At 38.1% G+C, this 27,127-nt stretch overlaps 1 protein-coding gene across 3 annotated transcripts in view; it reads right to left on the reverse strand.

Moving 5' to 3' along the window:
* GUCY1A2 (guanylate cyclase 1 soluble subunit alpha 2) overlaps window positions 1-27,127 on the reverse strand; it is a 370,428-nt gene that overhangs the window by 311,710 nt on the left and 31,591 nt on the right. For all 3 annotated transcript variants that reach the window (XM_032167289.2, XM_058446513.1, XM_058446514.1), the window contains exons 2-3: window positions 24,804-24,865; window positions 17,344-17,465 (exon numbers count right to left, since the gene is read on the reverse strand). In XM_032167289.2, the coding sequence (XP_032023180.1) occupies window positions 17,344-17,465; window positions 24,804-24,865 (184 nt within the window). The remainder of the gene's footprint in view (window positions 1-17,343; window positions 17,466-24,803; window positions 24,866-27,127) is intronic.

Genomic DNA, 27,127 nt, shown 5'->3' on the forward strand with positions numbered 1-27,127 from the left:
TTATACATAAACAGGAGAAAATCAGAAAAAAATATGATATTCTAATTGGGTGATGCAAATGATGGCAGTCTAAGCCAGTAATCTAAGCCAGCAGTTATCAACATGAAGGAGATTTGGCAAAGAGATACAGAAAAGGCAAAAGGGAGGAAGGAAGGAATGAAGGGAGGAAGGAAGGGAAGAAGGGAGGGAGGGAAGGAGGCAAGGAGGGAGGGAAGCAGGAAGGGAAGGAGGGAGGGATAAATACAGAATATCTAGCAAAAGATAAATACAGAGCAACTAGCAAGAGGCATTAAGCCTGTATCTGGAAGACAAAAAGCAATGAATGAAAGCAGAGCCCCAGTTCCTGTGTGGGATTCAGAAATAGAACTAAAGTCCTGAAGAGAAGTACGAATATGTCAAAAGAATTGGGTGGAGTACAAGGCAACAACCCACTTTCAGAAATAAGACAGAAAGAAACACAGGATTTTAGAGTACCAACTAACAGTAGAGATGACTTGGTATCAGATGTCCTAAGAATTGACTACAGTTTCTTAAGCATCCTTGCCCAAGAGCAGGATTAGCCTTGGAGTTAAATTGTTAAAAGTCATGGGTGTATACTAAAATTATCTGGAGAATGTATTTTTAAAATACAAAGTTCTGGTCTCTGCCCTAGATATGATTAATCAGAATATCTGGGTATCACGTCTACAGGCCTCTTTTATTTCTTAATGTCTCTCGATGATCCTACTGTACAATCACTTGTGGAATGTAAGGTCCACTGATCTAGAGTCTTGCGTAGACATAAGCACTTTTGGGATTAGGATTCAAATCAATAATGCAATCATATTTCCCTAGGAAGAATAAAAGCATAAATGTATAAATATCAAAATTAAAATTGATATTTTCAGAGTTGGTTTTTCCTCTTTTACTTATCTGGCTCTGGACAATGTTCAATCCTGACCATTATGTAGGAGTCAGGAATTACTTCAGTATCCTTGCTTATGAAAATCACATGTGTTTCTTGTTTAGTTGACTTCTATATATGCTCTACCAGTTTATTTTCATGCCTGTCACCAACACTGGAGGTTCTCCCTCCATTCCATCAATGAGTCACGTCTTCTGTGGGGACCTACACTGGTTCTTCTAACTGCCCTTTTCTACCTGGGAAGTGAAGCCCAGTCCTCATCCCATACCATTCCCTACCACCCAACAATCTCTCTACACAACCTGATCCTAGACCATAATACTAGTGCATAACAGTGTATAAGCTGCCCACAAAGGCTAAAATAAAATTCATTTATAACACAGTGGAAAATTCTGAAAAGTACTTCCAAAATCTACAACTTCTTTCTTCATACTGGAAACTTACCATTTCCAAGGTTAAGATCAGACTTTGTGGAAATATAGGAAAAAACCACAATAGACCAGGAATTGGAAGTCTGGTCTCAAACTTATTAGATTTGAAGGAGATGTCACTTTAGGTACTACTATGAGTAACAGAAATGGGAAAAGAGCACTCCAAAACACCTATAAAAATCACCCACAATACATAACAGTCCACAGCTACCCTGATGGAAAATTTAACATATGGAAATCTTTAACTGAGCAGACTCAAAGAAAATAAGAGATTAATATTTTTGCTTTTGAAAAATGGGACTAACAGTGGGATAATAAGGGGAATTTACCATATATAAAGTGTCTTAATTTAAGTAACATCTTTATTATGACACATAAAACTCTACTCACCAGATTAACTTAAATAAATTACAATAGAAATACTGTCAAAAGTACTTAAAATTGACTAAAGAACCGAACTCAAGACTAATAAGAATGACAACTCATCTAGCATAGAACCCAGGATGTTTGAATTTAACTCTAATCTTACTTAAATTTTCACTAACTGTCACAAGAATTAAAACAGAATGTTATTAAAATTTGTAGTTGAGTCAGAGTTATGCATCAAAGGACAATGGAAACAGAGAGATAACACAATGGACAAAAACATCAGCCTCATGCATGGGAAATAATTCATTTACTTAACAAAAGTCTTCTAACACAAAAGAAAAGGGTTGGGGGAGAAAGGAAGGTGGTATGCTCACTTGAGCTAAAAGATTCAAAGAAATAAAGACAAAAAAACAGTATTTCAAAAAGCAAATGTGACAAGTCACTATAAATCTGCTCCATGAGATGGCAACAAAATAAGCTATGAGTTTGACATATGAAATGATTATAGGCCCACAATCATGTTTCTCACATAGTAAGGGAAAAATAATCTTCCTTCTAACTCAGAGAAAAAGCAATAATATCAATTACTGTTAGGTAACAGAAGCAGTTGAGGGGTCAATAAGTAATGTAGCAGGCTCTACCATTACAGCCTCATAGTTTAAACACTGCCCTCCCTAGAGGCTAATGGTGTGACCCCATGCAAGCAGCCTGACCTAGCTGTGCTTCCATTTCTTCTGCTCCAAGTCAGAGATAAGTGTTTTTGTTTTGTTTTGTTTTGTTTTATCCAACTAAGGAGTTTTGCAGATTTTAAATGGCAGTAATACTATCTTTGAGAAAACAAAAATAGAAGAGTTTATAAGAAATTTGAGAATTTTGTTATGAGAATGTATTAAGTAAAGAAGCTTTAGTTAATTGAGTTTGACTCACTGGCTGTTGATAGCGTTGAAAGGAATCTTAACTCAGGCAAGCTGGGGGTTAGGAGAGCATAACAATATTAACAAAGACCATTTGTGGACATCTTATATTTCAACATCTTCAACAAATGGGACCCTGTTGGTTATATCACCTCAAAGTTACACTGAAATTCCTAAAATATTTCATTTCCCAGTGAGTAAATGCTGAATAACTTCACTCCAGGAACTTATTGTTACTAAGCCAAAGAGAAAGAGTCTACCTATTACAGTAGTATCATGGACAATCACTGCTATCACTAATAAATTTTTAAGCAGTTTCTAAATTCAGTCATAATATCAGGAAAAGTATTTAGAATGACAAAACCAGAAAACAAAATTCTTAATTATAATTGGTATATGCAGAAATTATAAAGAGATAACAGGTGCTGATTCTGTTTATTAAAATTGCAAGGAGGAAGGCACATGTATTAAAATGGCTACAATCTAAAAAACGGAAAATACCAATTTCTGGAAAGGATGAAGAGTAATAGGAAGTCTCATTCATTGCTTTCGGGAAGGCAAATGGCTCAGCCACTGTGTAAGACACTTTGGCAGTTTCTTACAAGGTTAAACATAGTCCAACAAATGCACTCCTAAGTATTTGCCTAACTGATTTGAAAATGTAGTCTACATAAAAACTTGCAAGTGAATGTTTTATAGCAGTTAATTCATAATAACCAAACATGTAAGGAACCAAGGTATCCTTCAATTAATGAATGGATAAGCAAACTGTGGTACACGTTAAATGGAATATTTTTCAGGGGCGTGGGGGGAAAGGAATGAGCTCTCTGCCAAAGACATAGATTAATCTTAAATTCACATTTCTAAACAAAAGTAGCCAGTGAAAAGGCTATATACTATATGATTCCATTTATATGACACTCTGGTAAAGGCAAAACCATAGCATGGCAAACAGATCGGTACTTGCCAGGGCTTTGGAGGTGACATGGGGTTGAACAAATGAAACACAGGGGATTTTTTTCAGAAGAGTGCAAGTATTTGGTATGATGTTATAATGGTAGATATATGACATTATGCATTTTTCAATACCTATAGAACTTTACAGCAGAAGAGCTAAACTTACTGTATACAAATTTAAATGTGTGTGTGTGTCTGTATGTGCGTTTAGGAGGTCAAAGTATCACAGGATGGAAGACTATAATAAAAGAATCTAGCTGTATTACAAATATATGAAAAAAATCTCACTGGAAGTGGTGGGGTAGAAAGGTGCTTACCTAACTAACCCTGGATATGAGTGAATACTATAAAACTTTATACATAACTGCATACTCCTAAACTACCCATAGGCACTATATTTTAGTTGATAAAATTGTTTCCCCTGGGAGTTTCTGTTAACAATTCTGAAACAACTATAAACGTACACTGGAATTGAAGAATTCAGTAAATGGATGGCTAAAGGGAGTCATGTTTCTCCTTGTTAGAAAGAAGGATAGAGACAAGCAAGAGGGAAAGGTTAGAATGATCCATATGGTAACGGAGTAAAGTTGGAGACATCAGTATTAACTCATATTTAGCATATGATGAATACATATAAAAATGTTTATAGATGGGCATATATGTATATGAGTTAGTCTACACACATATATTCTCTTGCTCTGTCAGCTGAGAGGGCATAGAAGCAAAACACCCCAATAGCAATGAGTACAACCAATGCCCAGGTCATGGTTTCTAATACCATTCTCCAATAAAAGGTATCAGGGCTCCTGAGAGAAATGGCTCATTCTAGACAACTGGGGCAGGAAGTATGAAAGATGAGTCTGGAACATCTTATACTGCTGGGAAGTAAGGAAGTGCTCAAAACACACTATGCACACAAACACACACAATATGGGCATATGTCAGGCCAATGATGGGCATATGGCCACATACCAAAGCAAACAGGAAACAAACAAAAGATCTGACCAGTACACTTGAAAACCGTCAAGGTGATCAAAAACAACAAAAGTCTGAGAAACTGTCACAGATAAGATAAGCTACGGAGATAAGTCAACTAAATGTAATGTGAAATGAAAACCTAGAATAGGAAAAGGTTAAAAACTAAGGATATTGAAATAAAGCATGGAATTTTGTTAATAATAACCTATCAATATAGTTTTATAAATTGGGACCAAAGTACCATATTAATGTATGACGTCAAATGGGGAAAATGGGTGTGGGATATATCAGAACTTTCTGCGCTATCTTCACAGCTTTTTATAAATCTAAAACTACATTAAAACTTTATTTAAAAAAACTTAAAAGGGAAAGGAAAAATAAACATCAACCTACTGAAGAGTTCAGAAAAGAGAACAAAGACAACCTGAAGAATTTAGGAATCTGAGGGGTTGTCCTCCCTTCACACAAAGAAGAGGTGCTAGGCAGAAAGCTGCCAGTGATGGCGAAACAATGCTTTAGACACACAGAAACAAAAATTTTAAATTAAGAAAAAGGACTGCCATGTTTTTCCAGCAAAAAAGAAAAGCTATGTCTGGAGAAATTTAGCAAGACAAATGGGAAATAGTGTGTCACAAGATTCAGAAGAAGATGTTCCTAAAAGAGAAAAAATATCTAGGAGAAGAGAGAAACTACGCCACATTCCACTCAATATCCAATAACCAAAAATGGAAAGAACCAAGGTATCCTTCAATCAATGAATGGATAAGCAAACTGTGGTACATGTTAAATGGAATATTTTTCAGGGGAGTTGGGAGAAAGGAATGAGCTCTCTGCGAAAGACATGGATTAATCTTAAATTCACACTTCTAAACAAAAGAAGCCAGCGAAAAGGCTACATACTCAATATCCTTGTAACTTCTAAAACTGACTTGTATAATTTAAGGATATGTTTTTATTATAGTGTTTATCCTATATATATATAGGAAGCAGTGTCCATACACAATGGTCTCATTCTTTCTCAGGACTATCTACTATATCTAACTATTTGAGGAAAAGTATATAAGCAGAGAGCAGAAAACAGAAGTTTTCTCTAATTTATACAGAGCCACTACCCATTAAACAAATTGTTTAATAAGATTACAAATTGTTTAATAAGATGATATTCTTAAACTTTTCCATTAAAAGAAATCAACAGGAGGGAGCCAAGATGGCCAAATAGGAACAGCTCCAGTCTACAGCTCCCAGCGTGAGAGACGCAGAAGACGAGTGATTTCTGCATTTCCATCTGAGGTACCCGGTTCATCTCACTAGGGAGTGCTAGACAGTGGGCGCAGGACAGTGGGTGCAGCGCACCCTGCACTAGCCAAAGCAGGGCGAAGCATTGCCTCACTTGGGAAGCTCAAGGGGTCAGGAAGTTCCCTTTCCTAGTCAAAGAAAGGGGTGACAGACGGCACCTGGAAAATCAGGTCACTCCCACCTTAATACTGCGCTTTTCCGACGGGCTTAAAAAACGGCACACCAGGAGATTATATCCCGCACCTGGCTCAGAGGGTCCTATGCCCACAGAGTCTCGCTGATTGCTAGCACAGCAGTCTGAGATCAAACTGCAAGGTGGCAGTGAGCCTGGGGGAGGGGCGCCCGCCATTGCCCAGGCTTGCTTAGGTAAACAAAGCAGCCAGGAAGCTCGAACTGGGTGGAGCCCACCACAGCTCAGAGGCCTGCCTGCCTCTGTAGGCTCCACCTCTGGGGGCAGGGCACAGACAAACAAAAAGACAGTAGTAACCTCTGCAGACTTAAATGTCCCTGTCTCACAGCTTTGAAGAGAGTAGTGGTTCTCCCAGCACGCAGCTGGAGATCTGAGAACAGACAGACTGCCTCCTCAAGTGGGTCCCTGACCCCTGACCCCTGAGCAGCCTAACTGGGAGGCACCTCCAAGTAGGGGCAGACTGACAGCTCACACGGCCAGGTACTCCTCTGAGACAAAACTTCCAAAGGAATGATCAGGCAGCAGCATTCGCGGTTCACGAAAATCCGCTGTTCTGCAGCCACTGCTGCTGACACCCAGCCAAACAGGGTCTGGAGTGGACCTCTAGTAAACTACAACAGACCTGCAGCTGAGGGTCCTGTCTGGTAGAAGGAAAACTAACAAACAGAAAGGACATCCACACCAAAAACCCATCTGTACATCACCATCGTCGAAGACCAAAAGTAGATAAAACCACAAAGATGGGGAAAAAACAGAGCAGAAAAACTGGAAACTCCAAAAAGCAGAGCACCTCTCCTCCTCCAAAGGAATGCAGTTCCTCACCAGCAACGGAACAAAGCTGGATGGAGAATGACTTTGACGAGTTCAGAGAAGAAGGCTTCAGACAATCAAACTACTCCGAGCTACAGGAGGAAATTCAAACGAAAGGCAGAGAAGTTAAAAACTTTGAAAAAAATTTCGACGAATTTATAACTAGAATAACCAATACAGAGAAGTGCTTAAAGGAGCTGATGGAGCTGAAAGCCAAGGCTCGAGAACTACGCGAAGAATGCAGAAGCCTCAGGAGCCAATGCAATCAACTGGAAGAAAGGGTATCAGTGATGGAAGATGAAATGAATGAAATGAAGTGAGAAGGGAAGTTTAGAGAAAAAAGAATAAAAAGAAATGAACAAAGACTCCAAGAAATTTGGGACTATGTGAAAAGACCAAATCTACGTCTGATTGGTGTACCGGAAAGTGACGGGGAGAATGGAACCAAGTTGAAAAACACTCTGCAGGATATTATCCAGGAGAACTTCCCCAATCTAGCAAGGCAGGCCAACATTCAGATTCAGGAAATACAGAGAACGCCACAAAGATACTCCTCAAGAAGAGCAACTCCAAGACACATAATTGTCAGATTCACCAAAGTTGAAATGAAGGAAAAAATGTTAATGGCAGCCAGAGAGAAATGTCCGGTTATCCACAAAGGGAAGCCCATCAGACTAACAGCAGATCTCTCAGCAGAAACTCTACAAGCCAGAAGAGAGTGGAGGCCAATATTCAACATTCTTCAAACCAGAATTTCCTATCCAGCCAAACTAAGCTTCATAAGTGAAGAAGAAATAAAATACTTTACAGACAAGCAAACACTGAGAGATTTTGTCACCACCAGGCCTGCCCTAAAAGAGCTCCTGAAGGAAGCACTAAACATGGAAAGGAACAACCGGTACCAGCCACTGCAAAATCATGCCAAATTGTAAAGATCATCAAGGCTAGGAAGAAACTGCATCAACTAACAAGCAAAATGACCAGCTAAATTCATAATGATAGGATCAAATTCACACATAACAATATTAACTTTAAATGTAAGTGGACCAAATACGCCAATTAAAAGACACAGACTGGCAAATTGCATAAAGAGTCAAGCCCATCAGTGTGCTGTATTCAGGAAACCCATCTCACGTGCAGAAACACACAGAGGCTCAAAATAAAAGGATGGAGGAAGATCTACTAAGCAAATGGAAAACAAAAAAAGCAGGGGTTGCAATCCTAGTCTCTGATAAAACAGACTTTAAACCAACAAAGATCAAAAGAGACAAAGAAGGCCATTACATAATGGTAAAGGGATCAATTGAACAAGAAGAGCTAACTATCCTAAATATATATGCACCCAATACAGGAGCACCTAGACTCATAAAGCAAGTCCTGAGTGACCTACAAAGAGACTTAGACTCCCACACAATAATAACGGGAGACTTTAACACCCCACTGTCAACATTAGACAGATCAATGAGACAGAAAGTTAACAAGGATACTCAGGAACTGAACTCAGCTCTGCACCAAGCGGACCTAATAAACATCTATAGAACTCTCCACCCCAAATCAACAGAATATACATTTTTTTCAGCACCACACCACACCTATTCCAAAATTGACCACATAGTTGGAAGTAAAGCTCTCCTCAGCAAATGTAAAAGAACAGAAATTATAACAAACTGTCTCTCAGACCACAGTACATTCAAACTAGAACTCAGGATTAAGAAACTCACTCAAAATCACTCAACTACATGGAAACTGAACAACCTGCTCCTGAATGACTATTGGGTACATAACGAAATAAAGGCAGAAATAAAGATGTTCTTTGAAACCAATGAGAACAAAGACATAACATACCAGAATCTCTGGGACACGTTCAAAGCAGTGTGTAGAGGGAAATTTATAGCACTAAATGCCCACAAGAGAAAGCAGGAAAGATCCAAAATTGACACCCTAACATCACAATTAAAAGAACTAGAAAAGCAAGAGCAAACACATTCAAAAGCTAGCAGAAGGCTAGAAATAACTAAAATCAGAGCAGAACTGAAGGAAATAGAGACACAAAAAACCCTTCAAAAAATTAATGAATGCAGGAGCTGGTTTTTTGAAAAGATCAACAAAATTGATAGACCGCTAGCAACACTAATAAAGAAGTGAGAAGAATCAAATAGACACAATAAAAAATGATAAAGGGGATATCACCACTGATCCCACAGAAATACAAACTACCATCAAAAAACACTACAAACACCTCTACCCAAATAAACTAGAAAATCTAGAAGAAATGGATAAATTCGTCGACAAATACACCCTCCCACGACTAAACCAGGAAGAAGCTGAATCTCTAAATAGACCAATAACAGGCTATGAAATTGTTGAAATAATCAATAGCTTACCAACCAAAAAGAGTCCAGGACCAGATGGATTCACAGCCGAATTCTACCAGAGGTACAAGGAGGAACTGGTACCATTCCTTCTGAAACTATTCCAATTGATAGAAAAAGAGGGAATCCTCCCTAACTCATTTTATGAGGCCAGCATCATCCTGATACCAAAGCCTGGCAGAGACACAACCAAAAAAGAGAATTTTAGACCAATATCCTTGATGAACATTGATGCAAAACTCCTCAATAAAATACTGGCAAACCGAATCCAGCAGCACATCAAAAAGCTTATCCACCATGATCAAGTGGGCTTCATCCCTGGGATACAAGGCTGGTTCAACATATGCAAATCAATAAATGTAATCCAGCATATAAACAGAACCAAAGACAAAAACCACATGATTATCTCAATAGATGCAGAAAAGGCCTTTGACAAAATTCAACAACCCTTCATGCTAAAAACTCTCAATAAATTAGGTATTGATGGGACATATCTCAAAATAATAAGAGCTGTCTATGACAAACCCACAGCCAATATCATACTGAATGGGCAAAAACTGGAAGCATTCCCTTTGAAAACTGGCACAAGACAGGGATGCCCTCTCTCACCACTCGTATTCCACATAGTGTTGGAAGTTCTGGCCAGGGCAATTAGGCAGGAGAAGGAAATAAAGGGTATTGAATTAGGAAAAGAGGAAGTCAAATTGTCCCTGTTTGCAGATGACATGATTGTATATCTAGAAAACCCCATTGTCTCAGCCCAAAATCTCCTTAAGCTGATAAGCAACTTCAGCAAAGTCTCAGGATACAAAATCAATGTACAAAAATCACAAGCATTCTTATACACCAATAACAGACAAACAGAGAGCCAAATCATGAATGAACTCCCATTCACAATTGCTTCAAAGAGAATAAAATACCTAGGAATCCAACTTACAAGGGACATGAAGGACCTCTTCAAGGAGAACTACAAACCACTGCTCAATGAAATAAAAGAGGATACAAACAAATGGAAGAACATTCCATGCTCATGGGTTGGAAGAATCAATATCGTGAAAATGGCCATACTGCCCAAGGTAATTTATAGATTCAATGCCATCCCCATCAAGCTACCAATGACTTTCTTCACAGAATTGGAAAAATCTACTTTAAAGTTCATATGGAACCAAAAAAGAGCCCACATCGCCAAGTCAATCCTAAGCCAAAAGAACAAAGCTGGAGGCATCACGCTATCTGACTTCAAACTATACTACAAGGCTACAGTAACCAAAACAGCATGGTACTGGTACCACAACAGAGATATAGATCAATGGAACAGAACGGAGCCCTCAGAAATAATGCCACATATCTACAACTATCTGATCTTTGACAAACCTGACAAAAACAAGAAATGGGGAAAGGATTCCCTATTTAATAAATTGTGCTGGGAAAACTGGCTAGCCATATGCAGAAAGCTGAAACTGGATCCCTTCCTTACACCTTATACAAAAATTAATTCAAGATGGATTAAAGACTTACATGTTAGACCTAAAACCATAAAAACCCTAGAAGAAAACCTAGGCAATACCATTCAGGACATAGGCATGGGCAAGGACTTCATGTCTAAAACACCAAAAGCAATGGCCACAAAAGCCAAAATTGACAAATGGGATCTAATTAAACTAAAGAGCTTCTGCACAGCAAAAGAAACTACCATCAGAGTGAACAGGCAACCTACAGAATGGGAGAAAATTTTCACAACCTACTCATCTGACAAAAGGCTAATATCCAGAATCTACAATGAACTCAAACAAATTTACAAGAAAAAAAAAAAAAAACCCCATCAAAAAGTGGGCAAAGGACATGAACAGACACTTTTCAAAAGAAGACATTTATGCAGCCAAAAAACACATGCAGAAATGCTCATCATCACTGGCCATCAGAGAAATGCAAATCAAAACCACAATGAGATATCATCTCACACCAGTTAGAATGGCCATCATTCAAAAGTCAGGAAACAACAGGTGCTGGAGAGGATGTGGAGAAATGGGAACACTTTTACACTGTTGGTGGGACCGTAAACTAGTTCAACCATTGTGGAAGTCAGTGTGGCGATTCCTCAGGGATCTAGAACTAGAAATACCATTTGACCCAGCCATCCCATTACTGGGTATATACCCAAAGGACTATAAATCATGCTGCTATAAAGACACATGCACACGTATGTTTATTGCAACACTATTCACAATAGCAAAGATTTGGAACCAACCCAAATGTCCAACAATGATAGACTGGATTAAGAAAATGTGGCACATATACACCATGCAATACTATGCAGCCATAAAAAAGGATGAGTTCATGTCCTTTGTAGGGACATGGATGAAACTGGAAATCATCATTCTCAGTAAACTATCACAAGGACAAAAAACCAAACACCGCATGTTCTCACTCATACGTGGGAATTGAACAATGAGAACACATGGACACAGGAAGGGGAACATCACACTCTGGGGACTGTTGTGGGGTGGGGGGAGGGGGGGAGGGATAGCATTAGGAGATATACCTAATGCTAAATGAGGAGTTAATGGGTGCAGCACACCAACATGGCACATGTATACATATGTAACAAACCTGCACATTGTGCACATGTACCCTAAAACTTAGAGTATAATAAAATAAAATAAAATAAAATAAAATAAAATAAAATAAAATAAAAATAAATAAAAAATAAAAGAAATCAACAACATCAGAAACACAGCCTTTTTGCAGGTTTTGTGCTGGCCTAATGATGTCTAACATATCAGGCCAGGTACGTAGCAAGATCAGCTTGAAATCTGAGCAAAAAAACTGGCACAGTGTTTACTATAGCATAGCTATGAAACCATGTTTGTGTTGTGATGGGAAACACCATCACCCTTAGTTTGCTTTTTCAACACCTAAAATCTAAAGAATAATCGTAGTTTCTAAACTGAAATGATCCAAATTGCAATGCAACTGAACTTTCCGCAATACTGACAAGAAGTCTGTCTCATACAAGCAACTATCCCAAGCACATTTGAAAGAGCAATGCACTAAGCAAAATGTGACATCATGACGATTCTAAGAATTCGGAGAACTGGAAAGATGGTGTGTAATTAGCATCAGAGGAGTGATGACACAGTCAACAACTCTGGAAGGCAGCACAAAGTAATGAGAAGAACATGAGGTTTGGAATCAGACTGAAATGAATTTAAATTCTGCCTCTGTGGCTCGTTAACTCTGACCAAAGATATCAACAAGTTAGTTAACCTTGCAAAGTATCAATTTTCTCACCTAAAACAGTAAGCAAACCTCCTGCGTCTGATGCAAACATTATTTGGGGAATACTCTATAATAATAAAAGCAAACATTTATGTTCCATTTGTTTGTTATATACCATGCTGTTCTAAGTATGTACTTGATATAAATTAACTCATTTAATCATCTTGGCAACTCTAGGAAGTGTGCAATTATATTATCTCCATTTTGCAAATAAGAAATATGAGGTAAGGAAAGATGAAGTAAATCATTCCAGTTCATACAGCTAGTAAGTAGCTGAGATGCATTTTCAACCCAAGTAGTCTTGCTCCAGTCTTGCTCTAAATCACTATGTTATAGTAACATTATTAAGTAATTTCTCCTCCAACTACCTTAATTCCAATTCATTTTAGTAAAATACTGAAAATATTTACTTTTAATGAAAGAGGAAATTGATCAGTTACCAAGTTATAGTAACAAGAACTATATTGGCAGAAGTTATTTATTGCTATTAATCTTAATTCACCAATAAATATGGTAAGTTGTTACTACACTAATTCTCCAAGATAACAAATATGTTAAACATATTCTCATCTACTAAACAAGTATATTATTTAATTATTCCCAGAAAATCTCCAAGTTAGTCTTAACCTAACCTTAAGCTAATTCTTCACAATTTTATGACTAATTAAAAGGCTCCTAAATACACATTACAAATCATGGTGAAACAAAAAAGTATATACAAGTTGACATATAAGCAAAAAATTATTACTTATAAAAAAAACAGAGAGTTCCATACCAGCTAAAGATTGTGGAATCAGTGGCATCTTATAAATGATTTCACAGTATTTCAGGATCCCTGATACTAAGAAAATATTGTGAGGAATAAGCCCCAAAGGTCATTTCCTCTATCCTTACTAGCCCTCTCCCAACAAAATAATCCCATGATAACATTGCTCCCATTCTGACTTAAATGTGTTACGTTTTTAGAGAAGATAAAGCAACACTCTGACAGAGAGAGACCTTTAAAACAGAGAAAACATTAATGAATATCTTTTCAGAACTATGCACTTCTTGACTACTTTGAGAGGAAATGCACTTAGCAAGGGCAGTATAAAACTATACTTTGAGCAATACTTAGCAAATAACTGATGCTTCCTAAACCTGCAAGTCTTTATATGCTATAACTCATCAGTAAATGAATTAACCTAGAGCTCTCATTTGTATTTGTTCTCTAAACTACTGTGGGAAGTCTTTTTCCTACAACCCAACTCCTCCATCTTGTACCTCCTTAAAGCTCTACAACAACTGAAACACCCACAACACCCTTAATAGTATTAGAACTTGTTAAAACTGAAATAGTCATAACTTCATTTATATTTAACTTATTATGACAAAGGAGACTATGCAATTTATCATCCTTCTCCCTTAACTCTCCTACTCACTTTGTCTCCCTGCCTACAACACTATGTAAACCCAAGCCATAAGAACAAGTAGCAACATTTCAGCAGAAAACATGGTACACATGCTTTAATACATGCTTCATCATACCATTCAACCATTACAATTTCCAAGAAAATACTAAATGTTGCCTCATAGAGCATAAACACATTTCTACTATTTAATTTGAGCTAAAAATAGGCTTTGCAGATTAGGGCTAGAAGAGATTTTCTATTTTTTGGACAACTAAAATTAGATCATTTTGGTATGCAAAAGACATTACGTACCAAATAAAGCAATAAATTTAACTCTAAAGTCCTCCAGCAGGGAGGGCACTGTCTACTATCTTTCTTTGCATGGCCACAGTTTCAAGGGCCCAGCCTCCATTATCACAGCAATTGCCAAAGCACCAAAATGTGGTGAAGAGATGGCAAGAAACAGACCATAATCAACATCTGTAATTTGTAAATGATGAGACAGAAGATAGAAACAACCAGTTTCTAAGCCAACAAAAGGGAAACAGACAGCAAACATTTTGATATCTGGAAGCAGTTCTTTCCCAGTACTCCAGAGGCATGAAACACCCTGTAGGGCACAACATGCGCTCCCAGGGAGTCCCACGGAAGAGGCGAGAGAACAAATGAGTAACAGAGGCATAACAGATCTTCTCCAACTCACCTTCTCCCTCTCCTCACATCCTCGTTTTTATTCCATGCCACCCTCTAAATGCAAATTTCAACCTGAAGAGCCAGTAAATGACCAAAATTTCTAGAGGAGTTGTTTATACTAAGTAGGTAGAAATGCTCATTTTGGAAGGAGAAAAATTGCTACTATGATCATATTTTGTGATCTATGACTTCAAGTCTTTTTTGATGATGAAGTATAAATAATATACAAATAAGTGAATAAACCAACACATTTCCAGACTCTAATACAACCCTGTAATAGGTTAAGAAGGTAAGAGAAATATATGTTTGCCAATCTCTGTCCACCAATATTCTAATCACACTCCCCAAAGATGATAAATATAAACCATGGAGTTGGAACACTGCCTTCTGCCATCCAAAAAAAAAAAAAGGTTCCCAGGCATCAAAATTTTTCTTGTCTTGGTTGAAATTCTGTTTTCCTGTGCCACCCCCCAACACCCTCCCAAAAAATAATTTATGTCAAGCTTTTCTGTCCATTAAGCTGACCAATTCTTTCCCTCTCATATATGATTACAGAAGACAATTTAAACACAACTTTAAAAAAAGATAAAATCTAAACAAGCCAAGATTAATCATAGCTCAGTGACTTGTTAAAAACAACGCTTTTATTGAATATGACCACTAAAGCTGTCCTCAGAGAGTCAATATATCAAGAGTTCTAAAAAGACATTATTCAAAGAGAACAGCTACCTCTTAGGCACATAATCATCTGTGCCAGCATTTGGTTGGCAGGTGGCAGGCATTAAATGTTAATCTTCAGAAATTTAAACTTTACAAGATTGTGCTTTAAATCTTGAGAACAACCAATCATTACTTAGAGGAAGAAAATAATCAGACCTAGTATCTCTTTTGTAGAAAAAGTTAGTATTCATGGAAGTCTAAACCCTGTTACATGATCACCTTCTAAGTTATAAACACTTCACTTACCCTAATGTCATCAGGCAGCACATTGCCTGCTGTTCTTCTCACTCACTACTTATCCAACATCTTAGGGCAATCTTCGAAGGGCAACTAAGCTGTGCTGGGCCACCAGTGTCCCCTGGTGGTCACCATTTCAAATTGTTTGACCCAGGGTTTCTTTCCGTGGAAATTCTGCACATTCATTTACAAGCCACAGTCCAACTGCCTTTAGCACCCCAATATAATCATTATCTTTGAACACCTCCTATTCCCTCTAACTCAGTGATTCTAAAAATAGGGAGCATAAAGAAGAAAGATGTGAGGGTCAGGAAAATGTTTAGAAACTGGATAAGAAGCAACTTCTCAAAATATTAAACATCCCTTCACTGAGATTCTGATACATCCCTTTTAGTGTGACATCATCACCCCACCCCTTGAAATCACAATGCATTAAGAGAAATAGATGTTACTGAAAGGAGAGTCCTTGAAAATATAAAATCAGAAAACTTTAAACAGCTCTTGGGTAATGTCTCTTTTAATCTTATCCCTTATTTTCTCCAGTCATAAGATTTACTTGGGTATTGTGACATCCTTGCAGTTGTTCTAAGATGAAGGTGATGAATCTCTGGCCTCCTTTTCACTACCCATCACTGTCCTGCATGCTGTTATAGACAAACCACTAACATCTATATACATCCCCTCACAAAAGGTATACATTTTCTTGTTATACAATTTTGTGTTTACAAAAGTTACCTAGGATGAAAATGTAGCCAACCAGCGGCTGGATTCCCGGATTGAATGTAAAAGAAATCTACCTCTAGAAGTCTGACATGTTTAAAAAATCTGATAGACTCTTGGGTTGGGGTGACCTGGAAACTGTTTGTAGGAAAAACTCAGATGTCTCCAGGGAAAATACTTTAAAGGAAAAGAAAGAACATGCAAACTGGTTTGCCCTATTGTCCATCACCTGACCCCAAAAGAGATTCTGCATTCTGTGTAGAGTCACTAAGATTTGTTATTCCCCACTAGCACCCTCCAGCACCCCATGGGTCATAAAGAAAAAAGAATTCCAAAAAGAACTTAAAGAGAAATTTCTCACTAGAAACATCTGTAAGACATTAGGAAAAAAATATTTCTTTTAGAATACTTTGCATGGAATACAATGTAGCTCTCACACACCAAGAACGTCAGGTAGTATGGTAGTACAGCTCAGTTATGGTAGCTTACGGCTGTATAATTGGCTGCAATCTACAACAGTACCTTTTAGCCATGTTAGAGCATCCAAAAACAGCCCCTCTGTCATAAGTACAAATATATTTAAGATGGACACTCCCCCAACCCCAAGTAGGGCACAGACACCTCAGTAGATGACCTGCTTCACTGACAAGGCCACAGAAAGGAACGTTGGATCGTACGGTGTTAAGAGTACCTGTGGGCCACCCTTCTGCCCCAACCAGGACCTCCCAGAAATAATAGAGTATGAATGAGAGGAAAAAAAGATCCTACAACTTTAGCTGAGAATAAGGGCCAAAGAAATATGGATTATACAAAGCTAATACTATTCACATGTGAATATTTGAAATTGTTTCCCTGGAATTTAAGTATTTTTGTTTTGATGTTTTTCCATCTCTAAGTAAGTGGCATGCAAGCAATTTCCACTCAAACATCTTCAGGAGAGTTAACACCCATCACTTCACAAGGTCTGGGTCTCAACTTGCCATATTCTCCACATCTCTCTTTGGTAGAACATGAAACCTTTCCACCTCGACTTTCCCTCTCTTTCATTCTCTCTCTACCATATAAATATATAGTTCATATACCGAGTATATTAGCAGTACACTGAAGAATTCCTGAGACATCTTCAATTTCTTCTTTGTTGGAGTGGTCTGCATAGGAGCATCTGTTAGAGATATTGTGGAAATTCTTTTCTGCATCCCTGTAACTAAGAAGAAAACAAAATTAGCATAAGGAGAAATTTTTGAAAGCATCTGCGAATGCAACTCATATACACACGCACAAGCACACGCAGTCTATGCTTTCATCATAATCACATTTTAAAATAAGTGAAGCTTTGAAACATAATTCTGGCATAACCCACCATTCACATCAGCATTTGCAGTGTAGACCTGGAACTGGGGGCAACTGTTAACAAGAAAGCTATATGTGAAAAAAATTGAGGAGAACAAAAAATATATCAGCTTCGTATAGCTAATGTATCACTCTGTGAGCACTTCATCAAGGCTAGTGATCTGTTTCTATAAGGAAGCTGCCTAGAAAAGGAAAAGTTAACAATGTTAATTTGGTGTCCTGGCATTCAATGGTGTTGAAAGTAAACACACCATAACTTTTGTCACAGTCAAGAAGATAGCAGTATAGGCCGGGTGTGGTGGCTCACGCCTGTAATCCCAGCACTTTGGGAGGCCCAGGCGGGCAGCATGAGTTCAGGAGATTGAGACCATCCTGGCTAACACGGCGAAACCCCATCTCTACCAAAAATACAAAAAATTAGCCAGGCGTGGTGGTAGGCACCTGTAGTCCCAGCTACTCAGGAGGCTGAGGCAGAAGAATAGCATGAACCCGGGAGGCGGAGCTTGCAGTGAGCCAAGATTGCGCCACTGCACTCCAGCCTGGGTGACAGAGTGAGACTCTATCTCAAAAAAAAAAAAAAAAAGAAAGAAAGAAAAAGAAGAAGATAGCAGTATGGTGTATAAATAACATACACCAGGCAGAATTTGAGTCACGGTCTTACCATTTTCTATCTGTGAGATCTTGAGCAAGTAACCCAATCTCTGTTAGTCTAACTTGCCTGTCTCATAAAATGAAGGTACCTCCTAGAGTTCTTGTGAGGACTAAATAACACAATGCCCATAACTGGATATTGGCTGGGACTTTTTGAGTTGCCTCTGAATGACAGCTAAGACAAAAAAGCTGAGGACATTAAAGGCCAAATCCTCCCACATTCCAAAGGGGTAGCCAAGAAGACCAGAGCTCTTCTTCAGGACTTAAGACGAGACTAAATAGCCACTGCCCCTGTCACTCTACCACCAGCTTACAGAACCAAAGGAACAGAAAGACTTCAAATTAAAATTTTCAGAAGAGTGAGGAGTTGGCCTAGGAAGAGAGTGCTATGGTACTTTTCCCCCTCCCCTCCTAGAAAAGGAGAAAACGGGAGTATTCCCTGCAGAAGTCCAGTTGGTGAGGGGAGTCCACAGCTAGTAGAGATTGGGGATTACCCATCTCATTCCCCAGTGAACGTCTGCAGAGGCAGTGGATTTCCTGATCATACTCCCCTGTCTGACTGATAAGAGGAAAAAGACTCTGGAGAAAGTTATTGACGAGGAAAAGAAATAGAGCAAAATTGGGAGCAACCTAAAGGCCCACCATTTGGCAGGGCAAATATGTGAGTTTCCCATGGCTTAGGGAAGAGAGAGGCAAGCTTGACTTCTCTGGTTGTCACGGTGCTCTTCCAATCTAGAGGCTGCCAGCCAGGGACAGGGCTCCCACTAGCAAGACCACAAGAGTGAAGTCCTTAGATGCAGGAGCTGGGGCATCCGAAACAGTCAGGGCAGAACTCATACATGCACCCCAGTTGAGGGCATGACAGCCAAGAGAGGACTGCCACAACCCCAGTGAAATTTTCCATTTTCCATTTTATTCATGCTTCACCCAATACATCAGAAGAGAAAGGGACACAGAAAGGAATGGCCTGGAGAAGAGGAGTGAAAACCCACATCATACACTCTGTCCTGCATTACAAGTCTCTTAGGCCAAGGCCTGACCCAGACAGAGAAAGGAACATTAGAGTCAGACTGGATATCAGAGTAAAGATTTAAATTGGTCTAGAGTGAACTTCATAATTCTTGGAAATACTTAGAAAACAGAGCAATCTGTCTAACCTAATATTGAAGGGGATGTATCCTAGCATGCTTGATGTGAGTGCAGGGAAAAATAAAAAGGTTTCATGTTTGTACACCTCATTGAGATCAGACTCCAATAAACCAGTTAGGCAAAATGCTTACTACAGTTTCCAGAATGCAGGAGTCACTCAAGAGGTGGAACAGGGAGCACAGATGTTAAACACAGACAATCACAGGGTTATTTTTAATTCAACCTCCACCATTTTTATCAGAATGACCTTAAAAAAGTATTTTTTTCTCTCAGCCTCAATTTCTTCATCTGTAAAATGTGCTTAATACAGTACTCTTATGCAATATTTTTAGGATTAAATAAAAGATGGAAAGTGCCCAGCATATCTCCTCAAACATAGTAAGCAATCAATAGATATTAGCTTTTGTCTAATTTGTTTATGTTCAAAGATAGTTTTTTTCTATGTAAATATATAAAAAAGCTAGATCATTTTTAGATTAAAATAAGCCACAAAATCTGATCATGAAAGCTTAAGTAATATCCTTGAAGTTTGTTTCCCAGAATAATCAGAATTCACCCACTATTAATTTCACTCTGAAATTCTACTGAAATTACTCTGGCTTAAGTTCTCCTCAATTGTCAAAAAAAAAAGAGAACAGAAGGTTGGCTGTATAAAACAAACATAGGGCCCACATTAATAACTGGAGCAATACAATTTAATTTTAGATGACTATAAGAGTTGGTGTCCCAGACTAATATGAGTTTGGCAACAGTCCTACCCATGATATTAACACAACAATGCTTATTCTGGCACACACAAAAAAAAGATAAAATTACTGGCATGGTTCTGAATACATATTTCTTTATTGTTTAAAATATATAGTGAGTGAACACTATATCTCAGAAAGATTATCATATCTCTCATAGTAGTTTACTGAAGAAAACTGTGCTTCGTCTACCCTGCCATGGCAATCCATTTTTGTGAGCCATAGACCAGTAGGAGTCATGTAGTAGAAATATGAGTGAGAGCAGTTGGGTAAAGCCCTCTAGAGACAGAAATTTCAGTCAAAAAAAAAAAAAATCAACGAAAAAGATGTTCTCTGTAAGCGGAAAACTGTAGCTAGAACACGAACTGGGCATGTTCAGCTCCGGATGCTAAACTACAGATTCTAAACTTTAAAAGGCCCAAGAAAGACAGGAAAAGGTTGCAGCAGGAGGATAAACTGAAGACAATCAACAAAAGCTGAATTGCAAAAGAGTCATTTACTAACAGTAGTAACAATAATTCAATTCATTTATTGATTATCTTTGTGTACCAGGTACTATGCTAACTACTTTATGTGATTATATGACTTCATACATAATTATCATTCAGATTTTATTTAAACTTCACTACAACCCTGTTATTATTCCCATTTTTAAAATGAGAAAACTGAGGCTCAGGGATTTTAAGTAACCTTTCCAAGATTATTCATAGCAAAACCTGACTTTATGTCTAGTAAGTCTCATATGTCTACTTACAAAACACAATCTTTCCACAACATACAAAGAGAAGAAAGGGCACAATGGCAAGAATTGTATTAGAAAAAAAAGTACCATTATAAACAGACATTCCTCTATCCTCAGTTTCTTTTAATTTCTAAAGTGAATCCTGCCTGTCTCCTACTGACTTCTTCTGCTTCTCACTGATCTTTCCACCCCACACCAACCAGAAAGTTAGTCCACTCCCTAGAAGTTTGAGTTAAAGAGCAACTAACATGAAGATGCACATTCAATGCCCCCTTACTCATTCTAGGTGGAGGAAAAACAGTGCTATGGGAACAAGAAGCTCTCCAAGTGAGCATGAATATGTAGAGTTTATATAGTAATCAAAATTTTCCACAAAGTCAACCTGACACGATTGGAGTTTGAGGTAGGTGATGGAAAGATACTTTAGACAGGGTGATCAGGGCAGGCTTTCCTGTAGAGAAGACATTTGAACAGAGACCTATATGTATATAAAGAATAAGCCATGCAAACATCTGGGGAAAGAGCATTACATAAAAATGAAATGATATATACAAAGGCCCTGAAGCTAAGGTTGGTAAGTTGAGAAACCAACAGAAGGTTGAAGTGAAAAAAAGGGAAGTGAAAAGGGATGAAATTACAGAGGTAGGCAGAAGCCAGATCACAGAAAGAATTTAGACTTTATTCTACCATAATAAGCCATTATATAGTTTAAAGCAGGGGGTTCAAAGTGTGATCCCTGGACAAGCAGCATCAGCATTACCTGGGAACTTGTCAGAAATGCCAGTTTCTTGAGCCCTATCTGAACCTACAAAATCAGAACCTCTGCGAGCAGGGCCCAGTAATACGTGTTTTAACAAGGCTGGCAGGTGATTCTGATGCACATTAACATTTGAGAACCATTGGTTTCACGTAAGAAGGTGGCATGATCTAGTTTTTTAATCGCTTTGCTGTGGTGGAAATACATATTGGAGGACAAAAGTAGAAACCAGAAAATTAGACCAGAATGTCTTGGTGAGAGATGATGACGATAGTGGAGATGAAGAGAAGATTTATCACATTGCATGAATAAATTATTTTAGCACTCATCTCCCCAACTTGAATGATCTCTATGAATAAATAAATGAACAAGTGAATGGATAAATTAAGGAACAGAATAATGTTTAAAGATAAAGTGGATAAGGTACAGAGAGGCTATCTTACTCCCTAACAGGAAGCCCCATCAGCTACTCCCTCCCAGTCCTTCTGTCTGTGACCCTTCGAACAGCTGCTCTCTGCGTTGAAGTCTCAGTCTTGGCAGACAAAAAAAGCCTCAGGGAGTTTCTATGGGCAACCAGTATAAGAATCCAAGGAGCAGAACTGTACAATCCTAGAGCTCTGATAAACAAAACAGATTAAGGGCAGAGTTTTCAAGGAAAGGAAAAGAAGGTTAGTGGTTGAAGGATAATTAAATTAAAAAGAGAAGGGCTAGCTCATACTCTGTTACCTGTTCTGCTTCAACACCTCAACACAAAGTATTTAAATGCTGAGTTATTTCAAGACAGCTTTAAGCAAGCCCCATTTCAGAGATTAGGAAAAGCATCTCCTTCCCACCCTCACCTGCCGAAAAATAACTGAAATTATGCTTGTCAGCACTTACTCTCAATTCTCAATACAGGGATTCCGAAATCCCTTTAAGAAACACACTCTTTCTCACAATTAGAGATAGAAAGCCTTAAATTGTACTTTCTTAAGAGGAACAACATACAGTTGTAAACACTTTTTAGTTCACGGGTGAGTGATATTAGCTGCTCTGCTTTTTTGATTGTGAAAAGAGAAATAAAAAGTAGAAAGATGGAGAATAAAAGGCAAAAGAGGAAGTTGGACAGGAAAGTCATCAATGAGAAAAAAGGCAAGAAAGGGGAATACGGTCAAGAAAGGCAAACGTGACAAAATTGCTGCCAACAAGCCCCCTTTGTCTTCATCAGCATGAATGCAAATAAAGTCAGTGAGCAAAGGTACTTCAAGTCCAAGAAATCAGCCAACACCCAAGCAAAAATATGCTAATAGGCCTATTTGAATCATGCGAGACATCAAGACCCCTCTTTATAGAGGAGTCAAACTCTCTGTTTTCTTTATACTGTGTATGCAATAAACAGAACTAGGAAAAGACCATTCATCCAATAGACAAAGAAGCACCACAGACCGTGTCTACATAGGTAGAAGGGGAGGGCTGAGGCAGCCAGCTGGATAAAAGGGAACTCCCTCCATTCTATCAATGGAGAAAAAAATTTTCTGATTATAGCAATATAGTTTGGTTATCTATTTTGATCACATTATAAGAGTCCCACTCCAATTTGCCTTGAAGGTATACTTTAGTTCAAAAATGAGAATATTTCATCAGTTATTTTATTTCAAAAGAGAAAGAGCATTCATAATCCCAGAAAATTAGACTTTGATGATGGATATTGTCATAAAAATATTAATAATAACAATAAACATAAGCGCAAACAGGTATGTAGTGCTCACCACATACAAGGAACTATTTTAAGTATACTAACTAATTTAATCCAAACACCATACTTTGAAAGCAGCAAATTCAATGAGAGTGATTAAGTTTTATTTTAGGATATGTGGAGAAAGATTAATTTGACATTCTTTATCTCCATTAGGATAAACCATTTAAAATCACTAGTGGCCTCTAACTAAAAGCCATCTCTTGAGTTTAAATAATATGTTTTTCCTAGAACTACACTCTTGAGGATTAGTATGACAAAGTTTCAAAGCAATTCCCTTTGAAATGACAATTAACATAATCATCAAGCACTTAAAGTATATGGCATTGTACTAGGTACTGAGATTATTTTTCCATTAAGATTTCTTCCCTTCTGTTCTGTGAAAAAAAATCACACTATACCCTAATAGCCAAAATTATGTTCTTGATCCCTATAGCAATGACTATTAGCCATAAATGTTAAATGATCCTGAGAGCAGTTCAAGAAGTACCACAGTTTGAATCTTGACTTCTCAAAAGTTCTTAAAATCTTACAAAGATAAATCACTGTACCATATAAAGAATACTAACAAGTATTCTTATTCTTAATTTACCTAACAAGGTAAATCAAAAATATACATTGCCTCTAATGTCAATAAATTTAATCTAAAAGCTAGATTGCATGAGCAAGTAAATTTAGGCTTTCATATTTGCCAGTTGCTTTCTGCCATAGCCAATTAGAGGTGTACCTCATACTCTTTTGGAGTTCTCTGTTTACAAAATGCTTTCATAGAAATTACCTCATTTAATCATTACATCTAATCCTTGATTTAGTTATTATTAGCATCACATTTTAAAAAAGAGATAAAGTTACTTAGTAAAAGATCTATGTGCTAATGAGGCCTTGAAGTCCTGTCTTTTGACATCAAGTCTTCTTACTTTACACCACGTCACAACCACCTCAAGAAACAGGCGATAATAAAGAAAAATATGTAGCACGTGACTCTAAGTAAACTAATTCCTCTCACTGAACTGTGTTAAGGCTGTAGTGATTCTTATCAAACTCTACTTAAGGATTCTAAAATCCCATTCAAAGCATCTGGGTTGGTACCAATAAAGCTAACCACATTAGTAAGGCATAATTATATGATTCAACATCGGAATAAAAGAGTAAGAACATGAGAAGACTGAGGGAAAAAAAAGGAAAAGCAATACCAGAAAGTAATTTCATTTAAAAGAATTAAGCACAAATAAACCAAAAGAAATCACTCCAAGGTACCTCCCCCAATAAGCCTTCACCCCCGACACTATGAGAACATAGCCACTATAAAATAAGGTTGACCTGGGTAGCAGAAAATCACATACTCAACAGCTATGTTTGAGTAATTACCTTTAATTTGCCCCCAATAATAACCAAAATCAATTTTTACTTACCCAATAACTTGATGTTCATAATACTGCAGTGTCCTCTTGAGAGTTTGCTGTATCGTCTGAGGCTACAGAATAATAATAATAATAAAAACATATTATCAGCAAATCAGTACCATTCCCACTGTGAGTATCGTAGGCAGACAGGTGAAGCTTCTGATTTATCTCTTGAGAGTTTTCCTTCTACGATATTAACCCATTTTGCATCATGCCGTGTATTTTCCCCACAGGAACTAATATGAGGCATTCAGCAATTACCCAGAACTTCCCAATTTCAATTATGATAGTATTTCCTAGGAATGTGTTCTTCAATTCTTTTGTACCAGCTATTAAGTTCAATAAAATACTCATTGGCTGCCTACAATAAACCCAGGCCTTGGGGGTAGCAGGGAGGGTGCCCTGCAGAAACATGAGTCACGGTTTTTCCTTTCCAGCATATGTAATCTGCATGAGGTAATGACCAACTGAAATGAAATGGCACGTCTTCATATTTTCTTCTACATTTTAACAAGGTTTTCAAGGATGGTCTAGCAAGCAGTGATAAATTGAGTTAAAAGAGTCAACTTTATAATAAGAGATATTTTTAAACTTAAATGATCTTTTTTTTTTCCCGTTCTTTGAGGAGACTAACAAAAAGGCAGAGTAGGATGGGAAGCAGGTGATCCAGGGCCCCACAGCCATAACTGTCACAGCAGTCAGCCTGACTTCCTCCATATCCCAAGAGAATTCAAGCAAAGGTTCTTTCTGGAGCATACTGGATAGGCCACAAGTGCTTCAGGCAAAAAATGGGGTCTGCAACAAATATCTAAGCAGCTCATGACCACATTTCATAATCTCTTCTCCACGATGGCTCAAGACAGAGGATCTTAATCCCAGATCAAGAAATTAAGCAACAGAGACTGAACTAAGTTTCAGACTTAGAGAGCCATGAATGGGACACCAAGATCCTAGAACCTAGATTTTATTAGGAAGTTATGATAAGAAGAACCAAGTTCTCAGTAGCAAGAGAGAGAATGTTTTAAATAACAAAAACCTGTAGTCAATTAAACAGAAAAAAGCACTCAAGTCCTCATCAAAACATTGATCCATTACAGCCGAGGATGAATTCTTGGGGAATGCGAATGTAATATAAACTCTTCAAGATGCAAGGCAGCATGGTAGCCTTCTACCTCTAAAAAGGTAATCTGCAGAAAAGGTCTAGCACAGTGCTGATACCTAAGAAGTAGTTAATAAGTATATCAATTTCCAACTGCTAATCCTTCAAAGTGGCTGTCTTAAAAATATATCGTCTAAAGGAGACCCCAGGAGCTGGGCACTCTGGCTCACGCCTGTAATCCCAGCACTTTGGGAGGCCCAGGCATGTGGATCACTTGAGGTCAGGAGTTCAAGACCATCCTTGCCAAATTGGTGAAACCCCCGTCTCTACTAAAAGTAGCAAAAATTAGGCGAGCATGGTGGTACATGCCTGTAGTCCCAGCTGCCTGGGAGGCTGAGGCATGAGAATTGCTTGAACCCAGGAGGCAGAGGTTGCAGTGAGCCAAGATCACCCCACTGCACTCCATTCTGGGTGACTGAGTGAGACTCTGCCTCAAAAAAAAAAAAAAAGGAGACCCCAGAGGTCTATGTCAAATCTCACTTAGACCCACTCCATGTCCACCTGTTTATAAAAACATCCAAGACAGATGTAACACTCCCCCTAACACTCTTCGAATCTTTAACATCCTCCTTGGTAGGCAATGGTTAAAGTTAGAGGAAAGTGAGCTTAAATTGAATCAAGGGCATCTACTGAGATCTACTCTACATTACCACGTAGGAGAACCCTTTCACCACACAAATCTAAGGCCTCAGACACCTACTGCACATTAGTCAAACCAATTCACAAATTAATTTTAGGAGGAATCAGCTTCCAAGTGTTCAAAGGAGAGGTACAGAGCAACTTCTTTCAGCAGCTGCTTTTCATTTATACCAGGCCTCAGACTGGCACAAATGTTTCTACTCATCCAAACAGACTCAAAGCAGAGTAAATGGTATGCACCTAGGAAAGAAAAATCATTCCTGAATGAAGAGGCAATGGAATGGTTGAGAAATCTAAAGAGAATGAATCAGACATAGGGATCCTAGTGCACACACAAAGCATGTTTTAACAACCTAATCCATGACCAATCTAAATCCGATCATTATCAGTCACTAGCTCAGTACCCCTTGGATCTGGGCCTCTTGCACTGGCTTGGCAGTTCCTGAGCTAAGATAACTTTCCCCTTGGCAACAGACTGAAAAAGCAGTGGATATCCACAGAGGGATGATCCTTCTAATAACCTCTGGTCACAAAA

The sequence above is a fragment of the Hylobates moloch genome, unplaced genomic scaffold (genome assembly GCF_009828535.3).
Source record: "Hylobates moloch isolate HMO894 unplaced genomic scaffold, HMol_V3 SCAFFOLD_11, whole genome shotgun sequence".
NCBI classification, from domain to species: Eukaryota; Metazoa; Chordata; class Mammalia; order Primates; family Hylobatidae; genus Hylobates; species Hylobates moloch.